General features: G+C 39.6%; 1 protein-coding gene across 1 annotated transcript in view; it reads left to right on the plus strand.

Moving 5' to 3' along the window:
- Positions 1-17,534, plus strand: part of SOS1 (SOS Ras/Rac guanine nucleotide exchange factor 1) — a 38,213-nt gene extending 20,679 nt beyond the window's left edge. Inside the window, exons 9-22 of the mRNA XM_059467242.1 lie at positions 964-1,091; positions 1,874-2,529; positions 6,871-6,952; positions 7,183-7,305; positions 7,462-7,565; positions 8,747-8,969; positions 9,623-9,742; positions 10,057-10,219; positions 10,557-10,674; positions 11,908-12,080; positions 13,011-13,127; positions 13,287-13,551; positions 14,593-14,711; positions 15,949-17,534. Coding sequence (XP_059323225.1) covers positions 964-1,091; positions 1,874-2,529; positions 6,871-6,952; positions 7,183-7,305; positions 7,462-7,565; positions 8,747-8,969; positions 9,623-9,742; positions 10,057-10,219; positions 10,557-10,674; positions 11,908-12,080; positions 13,011-13,127; positions 13,287-13,551; positions 14,593-14,711; positions 15,949-16,452 — 2,895 coding nt within the window. The 3' untranslated portion in view covers positions 16,453-17,534. The remainder of the gene's footprint in view (positions 1-963; positions 1,092-1,873; positions 2,530-6,870; positions 6,953-7,182; positions 7,306-7,461; positions 7,566-8,746; positions 8,970-9,622; positions 9,743-10,056; positions 10,220-10,556; positions 10,675-11,907; positions 12,081-13,010; positions 13,128-13,286; positions 13,552-14,592; positions 14,712-15,948) is intronic.
- The last annotated feature ends 1,591 nt before the right edge of the window (positions 17,535-19,125 follow it).

A 19,125-nucleotide genomic window follows, 5' to 3' on the forward strand; every position in this document is an offset into this window, starting at 1 on the left:
TTTTGCAAGGGTGTCTTATTCTGGTTCATACTGGCCTTTGTTTCACTTCTACCACCAAAACAAATTCTTCAATTGTGTGGAGTTAATTCTTGGTGTGTGATAATCTAGAATGCTTCTCTGTTAATAATTCTGCAAATGTTGTTTCAGTTTGACATCTAAGCCACAACTGTAGTCACTTATTTTTTCTCTCACATGAAACATTTTAGTGCTTAAATGAAGATTTGAGATGCAAATCTTCAATTTAAGCAATCTTAAGCATGGCAAATCTTGTTTTAAAAATTTACCTGTCATAACAATAGTTAGACACAAATATTAAGTGTTAACCCTTCTTATCCAGTTTTAGTTTTGTTTTTAAATTCAAAGCTCATTGTGGCTCTGGGCAGCTTGATTTGTGTTGGCTCTGCAGTTGTGCTGGAGGTTGGCTTGAGATAATTTCCAAGGTCCCCTTCCACCTGATTTATTAATTAGGCTGTTATTCATGAGGTGAGAGTCCTTGTAATCTTCTATTTTTAGATGTGATGAAGGAATTCTGCTTAGCTTTGGGTCCAGCTTGCCTGTTCCAGGATGTTTCTGTGTTAGAGACTGATTTGATCTTGTCCTGTAGTATGGTGTGTATGGGGATCTCTTTAATTTCTTGTTCTTCTCAGGATTTAACACCTGAAATGGGTTCCAGTAAGGAGCTGTAGGAGAAATCAGACCAGTTTGAGATAAATACTCTGAGTGTGTTTGTATCTGTGGGACCTTAGTGACTGTGCTGGATTTTAATGAGATTAAGCTCTTAGCAGAGAGTTGTCTCTCACCTGTGTCAGTAGCACACCTGGTTATTACCATTAACTTTTATAACAAGCAGGAGCGTGGAAAATCAGCAGAATGTTAGATTTCTTCTTCCTGGGTCAAACTTCTGGATTTGCACGCGCCAGAATGTTTGTAACACTTCCTGTCTTTGACTTTCAATGTTCACAGCAATTGGAAGAAAAAAGTGAGGATGAAGAGGATAAGGAGTGCTTGAAGCAAGCAATAACTGCCCTGCTAAATCTTCAAAGCAGTATGGAACGGATATGCTCCAAAAGCCTTGCAAAGCGAAGGCTTAGGTAAACGTTTCCGCTTTTTCTGCTCTCTGCTCTTAATGCTTTGCTATAAATCCAGGGCTCCCGGTTTCCTCTTTTAGTAAACAATGAACAAAATAGTTTGTGACAAGCCTGCTTTTTCAGAGGAAGTGACATCAAAGCCAAGATAATTTGTTATTGTTTTAAAACAGTTCTAATTTCTATGTGTCCTTGCAAACTGGTAGTTGAGACGTTCTGAGAATTCACTGGTAAGTAGAAAGTTGCGGCTTTTGTGGGTTAATTGTGCTCAGATAATAAATATCCACCTAAAAATATTCTAAAAGTACCTTTCTGTGTGGTTAGAAGGTAATGTTCTTGAATTTGAAACTACTCTTAAAATTGTTTCAATATTTTTGTTGCCAGACAATTTTTGTGCTGCCAAGGGTAACCTTTAGGCTTGAACATGAATGCAGTTAACAGCTTTTTTTTTTCTGAATGTACTTGTTTCAAATTAATGCCATCTAGAATTGTTCTGTTGGTTATGGAAGTGAGTGACTTGTTGGGCTAAGGAGCGCTCACAGCTTGCCTGCCTCTGGTTGTTTGTGTTTAGGTAAAACATCTATTGCTGAAGATAAGTAGAAAATTTATCAGATGAGATGCTTTAGTCAAGACTTTGCAATGGTGCTGATATTGAATTATGAAATTGCATTCTCAGTGCAATCCTCACTTCTCAGAAGGATGATCTGGTGTTTTTGTGTTAGTGGTGGTTGTGTTTTTTTAAAAACATATGTACTAACAGGCTGCCTTTTTCCCATCCTCCACTGAAGTGAATCCGCATGCCGGTTCTATACTCAGCAGATGAAGGGGAAGCAGCTAGCAATTAAGAAAATGAATGAAATCCAGAAAAATATTGATGGTTGGGAGGGTAAAGACATTGGACAGTGCTGTAACGAGTTCATCATGGAAGGAACACTCACACGTGTAGGAGCAAAGCACGAGAGACACATATTCCTCTTTGATGGCTTGATGATTTGCTGTAAGTCAAATCATGGCCAGCCAAGACTCCCTGGTGCTAGCAATGCAGAATATCGACTCAAGGAGAAGTTCTTCATGCGAAAGGTACAAATCAATGATAAAGATGACACTAATGAGTATAGACATGCTTTTGAAATCATCTTAAAAGATGAGAACAGTGTTATTTTTGCTGCTAAATCAGCTGAAGAGAAAAACAACTGGATGGCAGCATTGATATCTTTGCAATATAGAAGCACGCTGGAAAGGATGTTGGATGTAACAATGTTACAGGAAGAAAAAGAGGAGCAGATGAGATTTCCAAATCCTGAGCTTTATAGATTTGCAGAACCCGACTCTGAAGAGAATATTGTATTTGAAGAGAACATGCAGCCCAAATCTGGAATCCCCATCATCAAGGCAGGAACTGTTGTGAAGCTCATCGAGAGGCTGACATACCACATGTATGCAGGTGAGGCACTTGGTTTGTGCAGCCAAAACTCAAGGTAGTAACTAGTTCATGCTTCTCTCTCTGTGTTAAATACATGCAGCAAAATACATTAAATGAGTAAAAAGTGAATATGTTTGGCAGTTCACATAGGATATTACATGTGCATGAGATTGTTCTCATGCAGGGGAGGTGGTGGGAGCCTGCAGCCTGCAGCAATTGAGCTCCAGACAATACTTTTTCCTTTGTGCCCCAGGCTACAAGAACTGCCTTCCCTCCAGACTTTTAAAGCTGGGTGACACAGGAAGGGCCAGCATTGTGGGAGAGAATTATGGGCTCAGTGTTTTCAGTTCAGGGTTGTACTCTATCAGCTGTGTCCATGCTGGCGTGCCATGGAAGGACCAATATCAACTTGATAGATGCAGTCACTTGCATACTTTGTCCTCAGAGCTTTGCCTTGATCAGAACTTCAGTGAGGATTTGATTTAAGGACTTTAGACTTAGGGTTTCTGTTTGTGTTGAAGTCATGTTAGACATTTATGTGGTTATCCAGGCTGACCTCAGTGTGTGGGGTTCTTCTTGATGGTAGCCCAGGATTTTCATAAGCTGTGCTGCAAAGCATAGGCTTGTGTTTGGGGTTTGGATTTTTTTTGTCCTGATTCTGTCTGTATGTCAGTTATTCTGAAACTTCATGCATCTTGATATTGGTGCTTTTCATATTCAACAATTTTTTTTTCTTCCTTTTTACACTCTTAATTGTAGATTGTTCTTCTGCATCTCAGTCCTAGATACCCTGCATAGATCAGGAATATTTGTTTGAAAGAAGTGAGCAGTAAGCAGAATATAATTTCTATAGTTTAGTACTCTGTTTACTTTTAAAAATACTTATATTTAATCTCTTCATTACTATTCTTGCTCTTCTTTTAATTTTCCTAATGTTTACTATAAAGCCAAATGCAATTTTGTGCTGGCAGTTTATCTGAGCAGTTTTGTAGCTGTCTTCATTTTCTTGTAACTTTTTAAACTTCTAGCTCTTGGCTTTGTATTTTATAGGCATGATTTATGACATAATTTATGTCGTAACTCTTGAAAGTTAAATCAAACAACTCAGCCTTAGAGAAAGGGAAACACTTTTCTATTATTATTTTTAAATCTAGTATTGCCTTGGCAAAAGAATTAGCAAAAAGTATTGTATGAGAAAACTGAGAATATAGGTTCTGAGAGGTGGTCTGAAAGACTTTGACCAAAAGGATAAAAATAGTTGTCTTATAATGTATGTAGCTTGTCTTTGTAGCCTTAATCATCTTAGTGGATGTGATGCTGCATTGCTACATTGTGCATAATTTCTCAACACTCTTATCTTCTATACCTTCTGTTTTATAATTGGTTATAATTGTGAGGAAAAACATCATTGTTCTCACCATTCTGTGCAGTCTTTTCCAGGGCAGCAAAGAAATAAAAGATAGAGTGACTCAACCAAAAATGCTCTGTTGTGCAGGAAACATGATCCATTGGTGATGTAAATCATTGAGGGGTTTGTTGCATCTTGTGAGATGCAGTGAGAAGGGCAGCAATTCTCCAGAAGTACCAGGGTACCGGGTTAGCTCTTTCACACATGTATCAGCTGAGTGCAAGGCTTCTCCTCTGCTTGGAGACCTGGGAGGATGAGTGCCTTGGTGATATGTAACCAAACAGCTACAGACTGTAGAAATGCTTTTCTTGCCCCACACAGAATTGTCTATCTGTAATGATGATCTTTAAAGTCTTTATTGGCTTTATATTCAGATGCCAGAACAGCAAGTGTGTACCTTTCTGAGTCAGTTTTTCTGAAATTCAGTGTGCCTGGTTATGGCAGCCCTTGATCTGCCAGTTTAAAGACAGTATTTACTATAGCTGTGGCTTTTCTCTAGGTATTTTTGTAGGTCAAGTGGTGTAAGAAATAATTACAGATATACTTTGCAAAGGTCATACAAACTGTTGCAGTTTAGTTGTTGCTGTAGTCAAATCAGGTCTCAATTTTTTTGTAATATATGAAGATCCACACAGTCCACCTCATTTGTAGATACGGATGTTGGACCTTTTATTTGTCATCCCTCACCCTCTTGACAAATGAGAAACCATTTTCTCAGCCAAAATTTCTTTGCTGTGCATCAGGGAAAGCTCTAAGGAAACAATTCTGCCAGGGGTGGGAGGCATCCAGCTTCTGCAACAGCTCAGACAGGGAGACAGCCCTGATGGCCACCTGGTCGCAAGGTGTGGCAGACTCTCCAAACTATCCTGTGGTGGAGCAGCAAAAAAAGAGAGAAATCTCTGCAAAAGCAGTTTTCCATGTATTTTTACATGAGAGAAATTGCCCTGCAATTAGAAGTTCAGGTTCTGACCCTATTTGCATATTGTGGTGGGTTTTCCTTGTTTTAATGTGTTTTTGCATTCATTATCTCCTCTTGCCCAATTCTTGATTCAGAGCAGCTGGATTAGGTGGTACCAACATTTTAAAGTCATGGCATTTTTTTTATCTATAGGGCAGCACTCTTCTATTTTTAAAGCTTAGATATGTTAAGAGTGCTTGTGCGTCATCATAGTGTCCGTTTCCTTTCTTAAGGAATTCAAGGGTGATTATTTATAAATCCTCATAGAACAGTTATTGTTCTTTTTTAGCTTTCAAATTGGCTGCATTGAAGAGAGAATTATCACATGAGCAGACATCCTGGCTAACTGGTGTTGTCTGTATTTTTTTTAAAACTTACTCATATATTGTACACTATTTTGAGTCACAGTCGTTGCTAGTAAGATAACAAAGTTAGATTTGATTTTCTGATCTGCTTGGTTTGAAATTCAATGTGCATTGTGGATTTATCTGCTGACCCTACCTGTAAATAACAATAGCTGCAACTCAGAGCTTGCATTGATCTGAAGATCTTAATTGCTATGGAAGCTCTTTTTTTCATGTAGACAAAATCTCTTATTTTGTCTATGTATTTAGAGTACATGCTGTGTACAGATTGCAAGCTGTGAAAGCATGAGTGCTTCTTTAGCACAGCAGAACTTGTGTATTTTCATGATGAAGATGATGTAAACAGGGATGACCTTTTTTGTTCAAAAAGTATGGGAGTTCTGCCTTTGAAAATAATTTTGGACTGTACAGTTTCAAGGACTGGTGGGAAAGGGGTTATGATTAGGAAAATGGGGTAATGGAGGACATGTGAGAAGCAGAATAGCTAATTGTTTAAGGAATGAGAATTATCATGCAACAAAATTGCAAGGAAATGCTGTGTTACATGGCAGAGTTAAGGTGTGCAGCACATCACAGTAAACTGTTGCCCAAATGAACAGCTCAGTGGGATCTAAGGAAGTTGGAATGTTCATTCAAATGGACAAGATCCTGGTAAAGAGTTAAGGAGGATTTTAAAGCAGCTCTTAAAAATTCATATTGCAGGAAACAAATCCAGTAGAGCATTAGGTCAAATAATGCAGTCTTTTTATCTTACATGTTATAGCCTACAGGAATTCTTGCTTCACGTCCTGTGAGCTCTTCTTCAGCCACTCTATGTTAGGACAATTACCAGTAGGGGTTTGGTTTTCAAATCTGGATATGGATTTAATATGCAAAGCTGTTGCAATGTGCTCATTAATTCTGTTCAGTGACAACAGTGCTAGCCTTGTTTCTAGTCAGCTCTGTGCAGTGCCAGTGAACTGTCACTGCATTTCCTCATATTTGAAAACAAATGGGTTTGCTTTTGTAATTATGAGAGACACTTTGGTTTTCTGATTGTTTTGATTGTTTTTAAGACACATTTTCATATTTTAAATGAATTGATATGTAATTAGTCAATTTAAATGAAATCAGTTGATTTTCTAGAGGTGAAATAAATATAACCTCTAACATAGCTGTCAGGTGAAAAAATATCTAGGCTGCCTTAACCATGAGTAGTTATCAGTTGTGCCTGTTTAGGGGAAGTATTCTCCCCTGGAAGAGGCCATTTCTATCCAGTGCAGAGTGACTTGATGTGTTTTTTGAGCTCTCATGTCCCAGTCACTGTCAAAAGCAAAGTTGTTTACTCATAAATAAAACCATCTATTCATTAATTTCAAAGTCATTGGAGAAGACTCCTGTCTTTTAACAATTGGGGGAGGAGGAAGTTATTGTTGTGAACCTTCAACAGAATGAAAATTGGTTTTAAGTTCTACTTTGTATTACTGTTTTAGGAAGTTTTGAACTGTTGCCAAAGCCATTTTGGTTTACATCATCTTCTCTGTAAGTTGATAGGGTGACATCCTTAATTTTAACAGATAATTGAAGTTATTGCAAAAGAAAAAAAACCCAGGTAATTGCTGACATAAGTGTAAAATTATTCTTTGTCTTAGATCCCAACTTTGTTCGGACTTTTCTCACAACATATAGATCCTTCTGTAGACCTCAAGAGTTGCTGAGTTTGCTAATAGAAAGGTATGCCACTTAAAAATACTGTTCTTATGAAGTGCATTTTTTTTTTTCTTTTTACTTGGAGTGTGTAAGATTCTGGCTTTCCAGTTGGTTTTGAGTCACTTCAAACACCTTTTTAAAAAGTTGTCCAATTCAAGGATTGCCAGTAAAATGTATATAAGTTTATATCCAGAAGCTTGTGCCCAAGACTGGTGTAACAGATGCCTAGTGCTCACACCCATCTTCTGTGCTAGGTTTGAAATTCCAGAGCCTGAGCCCACGGAAGCCGACCGTATTGCCATGGAGAACGGAGACCAGCCCCTCAGTGCAGAGCTGAAAAGGTTTAGGAAAGAGTACATTCAACCTGTGCAGCTGAGGTGAGTGCTGCATCCCTGGAGCCACCCTGAATTTCTTCTGGAGTGCCACCTGTTGGCTGCCCTGGCTCCTGGTGCTGCCAGTGGCCTTTCTTGCAGCTGCTTTGACAGGGAAGACAGACTGACTCTGGAGTGATTCTTTATTCTTTGCTCTTGCAGAGTATTAAATGTGTGTCGACACTGGGTAGAGCACCACTTCTATGACTTTGAAAGAGATGCTGACCTTCTGAAACGTTTGGAGGAGTTCATTGGAACAGTAAGAGGTATTTACAGTTCCTTAAGTGCTGACATTTATCCTAAAGCATCCCATTTCAGAGATACAGAGTGTGATCAATTTTGCTTTCAGGAAAAACAGGACATTATTAAATACTTATTAAATAATAAATACTATTATTATTAAATACTTATTAAATACTTCATAAAGAGCGTGAAATAGACTTTCGTTAAGCCCACACACACACTATTATTCAAAATCTGGCTCTTGTTCTGAATAATGATTGTTATTTACATAAATTGAGTTTTGTTATAGAGTGACTGGAATTAAATTTACATAATGTTAAATATGTTGATTACATAAATGAATTTTGCTGTAGAGGAAATAATGAAAAATAAAAAGAACTGAGTCATGATCAGGACAGAATAATTGCTTTGATTGTCATTTTAAACTTAACACAGGGGTAATTTTTGTAAAGTTGGATGGTGGAAACCATTATTTCTTTGAAACAAGAGTTTCCAGCTACTTCACAGTGCATATTAGAACTGTAGAACACCTTGCTGTTGTGATTGTACAGACTTTTCCTGTTTCCTTTTAAATAAAGCCAAGACAGACACAGGAGCAATTTGTAGGAAAAGACTGTGTCAGAGAAGCACTTAGTAGTTATTTAGCCACTAAAAAGAGGGGAGAATGGGTAGCTAATTCAGTGGGTGTTACTGGTAAATTTTCAATGGACTGGTGCATGAAATTCTTATGATGCAGAGCTAAAAAGGCTTTTGGACTTTCAATTTTATTCTCAGCTTTGATGGCAAATGCAGTACAGGAAGAAGCTTCTCCCTGTTTGTTATTTTGACTTTCTAGGTTGTCTGAGGTAATCACGTGCTCTTGCCCAAACTAGAAAGTTCAAGGTGTTTGCAGAAGTGCATGTTGGGCAAAACAAGGTTGTTCCCAAAAACTCACTGTAAACTCAGAAAAGAAAGAAAAGCACCTAAATCAGGGCAGGAGTCTAATTTGGCTGTTCTCATTTGTGCTTGGGCAAAGTCGTGCTCAGCATTGGCTGTTGAGGAATTCTTTCTGTCTTTGAATACTTCTACATTTGTGTAGAGAATGCCAATCCTAAGAATATATGATTGCTTTAATTTATTAGGTTTTGGGTTACTGATTACTGAATAATACTGATGTCTTAGGAAAAACAGTATTAACTAAATAGTAATTTTCTCTGTGTGCCAGGCAAAGCCATGAAGAAGTGGGTTGAATCCATCACAAAGATAATCAACAGGAAAAAGCAGGCACAAGCCATTGGGCCGAGCCACAACATCACTTTTGAGAGCCCCCCTCCAGCAATTGAGTGGCACATCAGCAAACCAGGCCACACAGAGACTTTTGACTTGCTCACTCTGCATCCCATAGAAATCGCTCGGCAGCTCACTTTGCTGGAGTCAGATTTTTACAGGTAGCTTTGCTCCACTGAGAAACACGTGGCACAAACCAAAATATTCTCCATGCCTGAAATTGTTTCTGTAGGCCTCTGATGTGAAGCCCCACAGAAATTAAGGGACTTTACTAGTGGTGTGTATTAATTTCCATTTTTCAGAGGAAGCTCTCTAAAATACAATATTTGTTTTATCCTCCCCAGTCCCCAGTATGTGTGATTGTTGCATACTGTTAATTGTCTTGTGCTCCAGCTTTCTCTTGGTATTTTCTGAGTAGATCAACCTTTGAGATGTATGAACAGTTATTAAATCAGTTTTCTTCACATCCTGCTTTGTGTAGCAAATTAAGGAACGTGTCAGATCTCATCAGCTAAGAAATTATTCAGGTAGTGGAAGCTCACGTTTTGTTATGGTGAATGAAATGGAGATTTCATTCTTCATTTAGATGAACAGAGGTGGTTAAGAGTGACATACATTAAGAAATATCTACAGTCTAAAAAAGAAGCGTAGAAATATCATTTAGTCATGAGGGCAGCCTAACGTTGTAGAAGGAATACCTTAAGAATTTATTTCTAAATATTAATTCCAAATTCATTGAAAATCAAGAGGGTTTGGAAAAATAATACCTTCCTGCTTTTAGTTACATTTTTTGATAAAACGTCTACTTTTCCAGAGCTGTGCAGCCATCAGAACTAGTTGGAAGTGTGTGGACAAAGGAAGATAAAGAAATTAATTCTCCCAACCTTCTCAAAATGATTAGGCATACAACTAACCTAACTCTGTGGTTTGAAAAGTAAGTGACTTTCCTGAATCTGCATCTATTCCATATTGGGACATCTACAGACCATTCACAAGTATACTGTGGAAAATTCTCTTCTACGAGAATTCCTGTTTTGGTGTTTAGATGCTAAAACTGGTCCCTGTGAGAAATTTAACATAGTGGTCTCAAGCTTTGTATTCTTAGAATATTTTCAAATCTCCAAGACATTTTCAGAACTACCTCAAGTAATTTGATAAAATCGTATTTGTTTGTGTTACAAGTTAGTATTTGACTTTGGAAACCTCATCAGTGCTTTAATACAAACCCCAATGTTCTTGTGTATTTAGATGCATTGTAGAAACAGAAAACCTAGAGGAGAGAGTAATTGTAGTGAGCCGGATAATTGAGATCCTGCAAGTTTTTCAAGAGCTAAACAACTTTAATGGTGTCCTTGAGATTGTCAGTGCTATGAACTCCGCAGCAGTTTATAGGTTGGATCACACGTTTGAGGTACAGTGAAATATTTTCTACTTGTGCTATGGCAGTGTCATGCAGGGTACCTTGGCTGCACTAAAAGCCTGTCTTGTCAGTAGGCATTTGATTCCAAGGAGAAAGGAAAGTAAATCCCCCAAGAAATGAATCAACCATGGTGTAAGAGAGAGGGTTTTTCCTTGGTTTCAGAAGCAAGAAATCCATCCCCACTTAAGAAAGGTGTCTCAGGATGGTGGGGCAGTGTCCTCATGCTCCCTAATTCAAGTGCCAGTGGGAGACTGTTACTCTCAGTAGTGTTGCTGGGCCATGCCTTTATCTTCTCTTTCCAAATCACCTGTTTGATTTCTCTTTTAAGCAAATTCCAAGTCGCCAGAAGAAGATCTTAGAAGAAGCTTATGAGCTGAGTGAGGACCATTATAAGAAATACTTGGCAAAACTCAGGTCCATTAATCCTCCTTGTGTGCCTTTTTTTGGTGAGTACCTGTGGTTTGGATGAGCCATGTCCCACATTAACGTTTGGAAATTATTGAGCTAAGGGACTAAACAGAGTATGAACAATAGAGAGAAAAGTCCATTTTAACAGGACAGGTGGGTTGGAATTTCAGATGCCCAGACACGAATATATTAAAAAACCCTAAAATGACTATTCATGGAAGATATTATTTGGAGTAAAAATAAGTATATCTGCAATATTCTCTTTTATGCAATATCCATTTTTGCTGATTTTTACTTTGAGTGTGGTTTGAACTGTTACAACCAGATATACTCTCAATAGAAGGTGGTCTCATTAGAAATATTATTGCCATTGACTGGGAGAAAAAGAAAGATCCTCTTTCTCATCAGGTGTTCCAAGAAATACAGCTAGAGTCTCATTTCTATTAAAAAGTCTTATTTCTGTAGAAACAGAGTTTGAAAAGCAAAATCCTCTTTATCATCAGATTTAACAGTTCTTCTTTGAAGTGGATTGCTGACATTTAGCAGATAGTGATGCTAAGCACATGTCAGTCCTTTTCTTAAGCATCCACTTAAATGTTTGCTACTGATCAGTTCCAAGTCTGGACAGTGCACTTGTCCAACATAGGCTTCAGGCCAAAACTGGAAGAAAATAGTGTTGATGGCTTTTTTGGCCTTTTACAGATTGGGGAAAGATATACTCCAGAGCTCTGCAAAGAAAGATAAGATCAACTAAGAAACCTTCTGTCCTGCTTCAGAGATGAGTAGAGGTTAGCAGGATCATATGTGAATAGCTTCAGTTATTTCTGTCAAGTCATAATGACAATTCCAAACACATGATCTGTGGAGAGCACTTTTTAGTTCCTAATCTTCAAATTATTTGATGCAATTATGAAGCCAGGATAAAACTTGAAAATCATTTTTGGACTTTAGCTGGGGTGTCTAATGGAGAAGAGGAGTTAAGAGAAAGCACTCCTGTTCAGTGTCTCCTTTTAGTGTTCAGTTGTGTGAGCTTCCTAAACCACAGAAAGGTGCACAGACTTTGGGACATTGATGCAACAAGGCATGTTAAAAATATTTAAATTGTTGCCCTTCTTGGAAGCTGAGGTGCAATTCTCTTGTTGACCCTAACTAAGGGTTTTCTAAATAATTGCAGTGCACAAATTAAATTTTTTAAGAAGTCCTTATGTTCCAGTCATGACTTCCTCCTTGTTTTGTACTCTCTGTTGAAAACCTCTTCTGTTGCTGTTTAGGGATTTACTTAACCAACATTTTGAAAACAGAAGAAGGCAATCCTGAATTTCTCAAGCGCCATGGGAAAGACCTTATCAACTTCAGCAAGAGAAGGAAGGTAGCTGAGATAACAGGGGAGATCCAGCAGTACCAGAACCAGCCATATTGTTTAAGAGTGGAATTTGACATCAGGGTAAGTGACACAATTTCCTTCTGTGGTGATTCTGTCAGCTGACAAACCATAAGGACAGACTGAATTCACATAGATTTGGTCTAACTGAATCAGAGGTGAGCAGAGGACCTGGCATAAAACCTGTCTTGCGTCTCAGTGTAAGAAAAGGCAGAAAGCTCAATGCTTGCAGTTTCTTGGGTTTGTTTCATTTTTTCTCAGCTGTTGGGACATTGGTAGATCTTCTTATTGATCGGTGTTAGACAGGAACTGAAACTGGCAGATTCTCATTGTCCTTCACTCAGTTGCAATTATTTGTCCAGTGAGCCCAGTTGTCTTTTCCTCCTCTGTTACATGCCTTTATGTTCCATGTTTACCTGATAGCACTGTGTTTACATCATGTGTTGATGGAGGTGATACTTAGATCTTTCTTCCTCCTGATGCTTGTTTTCCTTGGTCTGAGGTGTTGTCTAAGCAATGTCCTCTCTGGTTGCTTTTCTTTCTTCCCTTTTTCTTTTTTTTTTTACCATCTTTTGAGATGTGTGCTTTCAGAGAGTCACAGGACAGGTTATCTTAAGAGATTCTGCAAGGTTTTTCTTGATTTGTTCTCCTCAGGCTTTGACAGAATGCACTGTGGGAGCAGTCTTCCCTGCATCAGTCTAAAGATCGATTGTTTGCAGCTTTTTCTGGAAGTGTTTGGACAAACCAGGTCTGACTTTGCACTGCAAAAAGCATTTAGGGTACTTACACAGCTAGTTTTCAGGCCAAGCATAGCAATAGCAGTGTCCAGAAAAGGCCTGGTGACAAGCACATTTAATGGCTTAAGTCTGTTGTTACCTCAGACTCCAAAATTCTCTTTCTTCTCTTGAGCAGCTGGGATCATTTGTGCTGTAGAAACAAGCAGTATTAAAAAGCATCTTAGCTGACAAGTTTGTCTGCCTTCATGTATTTCAGAGATTTTTTGAAAACCTGAATCCAATGGGAAACAGCGTGGAGACAGAATTTACAGATTATCTCTTCAACAAGTCACTGGAGATAGAGCCACGAAATGTCAAGCCTCCTCCAAGATTTGTTAGTATTCAGTTTTTGCATTTATTTTTCAAAAAGTGCTTACATTTGTCTTTCATAGATGGCAGAAATCATTTCAAATCTCTGACTTTATAACTACAAAGCTACATTTAGGTTATCCCACAGCCTTTTGATTTTGGTTGCTATTTTGTGTCGTTTCAGCCCAAGAAGTACAGCTACCCTCTCAAGTCCCCGGGTGTTCGTCCCTCTAACCCAAGGCCAGGTACCATGAGGCATCCCACGCCCCTGCAGCAGGAGCCCAGGAAGATCAGCTACAGCCGCATCCCCGAGAGCGAGACGGAGGCGACGGCGTCGGCGCCCAACTCGCCGCGGACGCCGCTGACGCCGCCGCCCGCCTCCGCCACCTCCAGCACCACCGACGCCTGCAGCGTCTTCGACTCGGACCCCTCCAGCCCCTTCCATACACGTAGGTGCTCACACACAGCTCACTCACATGTCGTGGTGGCAGGCAGGGGAAATGAGGTTTAGCCTTCACTAGTGACTGTAAAAATCATTGCTTTTGTCTGCTTCATCAAAAACCTTCAATATTTCTTACTTTTTCTTTAAGAAGTTTTTATTGTAAAGGAGGAACTGAACAGGATTAGATGTGTTACATAGGGGCTTTTACAAGTCTTTGGAAGACCTGTCAAAACTGAAGGCAGAGGTAATCTCTAGGGCCCATGTATGTCCCAAACAAACTTGTGGGATTTGGTGCCATATGTATTTGTGTGAATGTATTTGGTGAGTGTCTGATGGTGAACACTGAGAATAAAAAATTATTTGTTTGTAGGTGCCTTATTCTGCTGCCTGCAATTCAGAACTGATTTCAGTGTACATGGATGGTTTTCCTGCAGAACTTAAAATCAGTATTTGCTTGCTTTAAATCCATCAGGACCTATCCACACCTCTTCTTCTTCTGTCTTTCCTGACATAAAAGGAAGCTCATATTTTATGGTGTGCTCTCAGTATTTAATAATGGATACAGGCTCCTTTCACATGCAAGGGTTTTCAGAGGTTACTCCTGTGTTCAGCTGGTTGCCACAAGGAGGTGAAATGACTTCCTAAAGGCAAAAGTTCCTTGGCAGAGCTGTGCCATTGCTGAGTGTCCAAGCCAGGTCTTTGGAAAGCCTCTGGAGAAAGGATGTCTTTGTTCTTGGTCCACTGACTGCAGGTTCAGGATATTATTTTAGTGCTGTGTGACGTAAGAACAAGTTTGTGGTGTGGTTTTGGTCTCAAGGATTACTTAAGAAAGTTCAGGAGCTGATGGCCACAGAGATCTGTGCAGTTCAGAAAAGCAGTTTCTCTGGCAGCTGCAAGTTAGAGGCTTATTTCATTGTCATTATTTGCCACTTCCTTGATTCATTATGCTTTTTATGAGCAATTGCTTTATTATTTATGGCACCTCTATTGGCAGCAATATTGAGCCAAAAGTTCATCATTATCAATGTTTTTTTTTTATTTCCCTTAGGATCTGCTTCTGTGTCATCCATAAACTTTACCAAAACTTCAGATGATGCTCCTGTCCCTCCTCCTGTTCCTCCACGAAGAAGGCCAGAATCTGCCCCAGCTGAATCCTCCCCATCAAAAGTAAGTAAGCAGAAAAAATGTCATTTGTTTTTCTGGGAGAAAAGGGAAAGGGTATGATAGAAAAGTAACTCTCAAAGACAGTACATTTATTTTTTGAAGAACTGTATGTGAAAGATAAAGCAGCCATGTATTTCAGGCCTTCAGAGCTCTACCTCACTATGCCTTGATCTCAAACAAATGAAAATATATGGGACCTAAATTTACACTAGGGTTAGAAATGTCTCATCTACTGATGTGCTGTGCTCTGGCCCCTTGCATTGCCTGTGAGAACTTGGGGCTTCAGGCAGATGTTTCCATCTGGGATTAATTGTTTCAGAGTATTGATTTAGGAAATATGAATAAAAGTAAGAACTGATGAACAGTAATGATGGAAAGTGCTGTACACAACTCAGTCCTCTGGAAAGTTTCACCAGAATATTTGATCCTGATGCTGTGGTGCTTGAGTGCTTGCTTACCCATCCTGTCTGCCTGCCTGCTTAAGCCATTGCTACATTTTCCTTTTGCATTTGTCTGGCAACTGGGATCTGATCCAGCCTTTGTTGCAGACACTGTCAAATTTCACCTGATTTCAGTGGAAGCTTGTTTGTGACCAGATTTGAAAATCCCACACAAAATTACTTCAGAGCAGATATGTCTTTGAAGAGAGCTTATAAGTGGCTCTTCAGCAGTTATTTTGAGACTACAGGCAACTGTTTTGCCAGTCAGCAGAACGTGACACATCACCAAATTGTATCTGAAATACTACCAAAATGTATTTGAAAACATTGTGTACATGATACAGTGTTGGAGATCAGTTATCATATCACTATGATCTGCAACTTGGGAACTGTTCACTTCCATAATTCTGCCTACTTAACTCCATCTCCTGAGCATAGTTAATTTTTTTCCCTGTTCAGCATCATCAGCCTCTCCCTTTTTTTAGTTTTCTTGAAGAAATTCCTGGCGTGTTAACCCATTCCAAGTGCTTTTTACTGGGGAGGTGGTGGAAGATATCCAAACCTCCCCAGCAAGCAGACCTGGAACTGGCATGGAAATTGTTCCTTTGGCCATTCTTTGCCTTGCCCTTGTCCCTTTCTGTGCATCTTCATTCCGTCCATCCTTGCCTGTTCATTCATGTGCTGCTGCAGCCCTGCTAAGACCAATCTGCAGTGCAGGAGGGGGTTTCTGTTTGACAGCAGGGTCCTGTGCTTTGCTGCCACTCTGGAGTTTTACTGACTGAAGTGTTTGTGTACCTCAGATCACTTCTGCACACCTGGACAACCCACCAGCAATCCCTCCTAGGCAACCAACCTCTAAAGTGTATTCTCCAAGGTACTCGGTGCCTGATCGGACCTGCATCTCTGACTCCTGTGTTACCCCTGCCAACCCCCCCGAGTTACCGCCACGGGAACCTGTGCGAACTCCAGATGTTTTCTCTAGCTCACCACTACACCTCCAGCCTCCACCCCTGGGCAGAAAAAGCGAACTTGGTAACACCTTCTTCCCAAACAGCCCCTCTCCCTTCACGCCCCCTCCCCCCCAGACACCTTCTCCACATGTAGCACGGAGGCACCTGCCGTCGCCGCCTTTGATACCGCAGGATGTGGACCTCCCTTCTGTTGCTGGACCACCCATTCCTCCACGACAAAGCACTTCTCAACATATCCCAAAGCTTCCTCCAAAAACTTACAAAAGGGAGCACACGCACCCCTCGATGCATCGGGATGGGCCGCCCTTGCTGGAGAACGCCCCCTCCTCCTGAACTGTCCCTCGCGCTGGGAGTCGCATTTTCCTGGTGCTATGTCTGTTGCTGGCAATGGATGCACTGAACCTGGTGGTGTCAAGGAGTTGGGACGTGGATGCCAAACACTAAAAACTCTCCAATGTGTTGGAAATGTAGTGTACAGAAATGGAATTGCAAAAACAGACTTTCTAGTGGAAAACCCGGTTAACTTGCTATTCTTGTTTTAGTATGCAGGACTTTGTTCTAAAGTAATTGGACAGCTGATTGTACCAGAAAACAGTCTGGAGAGACTTCTTTGGCCAATGAGCAGAGACTGTGTTTGTGTAATGATCAATAATGTCCAGTACAGGAAGGAAAAACAGTCTTGTATCCATCAGTTCCATACAGTGGCACAGTTTTCGGAATGAAAACATTATGCACTTTTTTTAAATCTCAAACAGGGAACTTTATATCCTTCTTAATTTTCCTTTGCTTTACTTACTCCCTGCTTTAAAATACCTTCCTAAAATTATGAGAAGGACTGTGAGGAAGATCTGTGGTACCTAACCGAGTTAGAATTAAGGCAAAGCACTGTATTGCGGTCCTGTTTACAAGTTGTTACAATGAGTAGTAGGGGGTACCTAGGCTTCACCAAAGAGGTACTTTATTATTATTTTCTGAAATACTGTGGTGCCAGTTCAAAAATAAATTTTTGCCAGGAAGCATAATGTCTAATTATTGCTTTCTTTAGATAGAGCTGATGAAAGTCTTACATCATTAAGGTGACAGCAATTTTTTTTTTAAAAGCAGCACTATCATCTGAAGCAAATATACTACATTTAGAAGACTGTTAATCTCTGCTAGGTTATGTCATGTTCTTTTTAAGGTTTACTGATAATCCATTTCATGGCTAGTAGCTATTCTTTTTCAGTCATACCATGAAAACAGTCACTTGTCAACTTCCATAGCTATTGTCATGTTTTACTAACAATAGATTAATCAGCATACATAGGATTGCCTTGCAGTTGCATAAATCGTGTGTATATAGTGAATGTTGCATAAATATACTTGCAGATTGTTTTTAATTTAATTGAAATAAAGATAAAGATATGTTTGGCTGACATATGTTAAATTATTAATGGACAAATGTTCAACTTAGTTTTTCAGTTAAGCACTGAGGGGGATAAAAGCCCATCTTGCGGTACGTATTTTTCCTGATTCCTAATTCCTAATAGTGTATGTATTTTAGTAATGAAAGACTAAAGCCGTGTTTCTGGCATGTTACAAATAATAATTCAGTAATATTTTGAGAGGCTGGGTTACTCCCAAAGTGAATTATTATACCTTATGAAATGTTTCCCACATCCTGTATGACACTGATATGTTAGCAAAAATCAAGCTTCTATTAATCTTTACAGTGGCTTTTTGTGTCCAAAATACACATGACAGAACAGGTATGCTGTAAGTATTCTGACATGGTTTATCCATAAACCTGCATGCTGCTCTTCGACTCCAGACCAGACTGGGACAGTAACGGATGGCAGTTGTTGAAGAAAGGGAGCTCTGTAATGTCCTACAGTAGGTATGTGAAGCATCAGGTGTCTCATCTTCAGTTCACGTGGCTCATGGGGCAAGTAAAATTCCCTCACATAGCCTCTTTGGAAGAAGAACACATCTCAGAATCTTGGAAAGCTGAGTCTCTTACAGATAGTGTCAGTTGAATGATGGCAGAAATCACCTTTTTTAATGCTGTCAGCAGTGCCATTGATCAGGGCCCTTTGATCCTTTGGTGTGGTCATTACACTGGGAAAGCATTTCATCAAGAGGAATGGCAGTTTTCACCAAAGTCAGATCTTGGAATTGTCAGTTGTGTTCCTTTTTAGATGTCTTTAACAATGTTGTTTTGAAACATTTTTTTTCTGGCAGAAGAAAAAGTGAAGATCTCAAAACCTTGGCTTCAGAGGACAACATTATATGGGAGCTTTATAAAAACTGTCCAGCCTCAGGAGCTGTAGTCTGGGTTATGGATTCTTTGGATAAAAACACTATGATGAGCATACTGTTGGCAGTGTTACCTAAATTATTAGTTCCTCAGTGGGTTACCAGGACAACTCCATAAATTGAGACTTTCTGATCTGTGTTTCTTCTTCAGCACATTTTTGTCTGTGCTGTTGGGCAGCCAAGGCAGAGCAGGCCACCCAGTGGTCAGGAGGGACTTCACATGGCTCCCACTAATCAGCAGATTTCTTAAATGTCAGTAGGTTTCTGCTTTCCTTTGTGAAATGGGGAATGCTGCTCCCTGTTTGTGGTGGAGGATAAAAGTGCTTTCCTGGTGATATACTTGGACAACAGGTGACAATGGCCATCATGCTAGAACCTAAAGTAAACATTCTTTGGAGCCCGGGGTCAGTCACAGTGCACAAATCATGGTGTTGACTCAGCTGCAAACAGGAAGAACAGGGTCAGAATCAAACCTGTAGCATTTAGAGGTTGAATACAACTGCTAAGCCACTGGTTTGTGTCATGGCAGCTGTGTGTTAGTAATTTCTGATCTGGAGTGGCTTCTTACTTGGATCATGTTTGCATTAGTGACAACACTTTTCACATAAAAATGAAACTATTTGAATTATGTTCTTTGTCTCCTTGGTAAAATTACCCTGATTTGGTCTAGTGTGTCCTGGACAATGAAATGTGCTGGTGTGGAGGCCTGGA

Source organism: Ammospiza nelsoni, chromosome 3, assembly GCF_027579445.1.
Source record: "Ammospiza nelsoni isolate bAmmNel1 chromosome 3, bAmmNel1.pri, whole genome shotgun sequence".
Lineage (NCBI taxonomy): Eukaryota > Metazoa > Chordata > Aves > Passeriformes > Passerellidae > Ammospiza > Ammospiza nelsoni.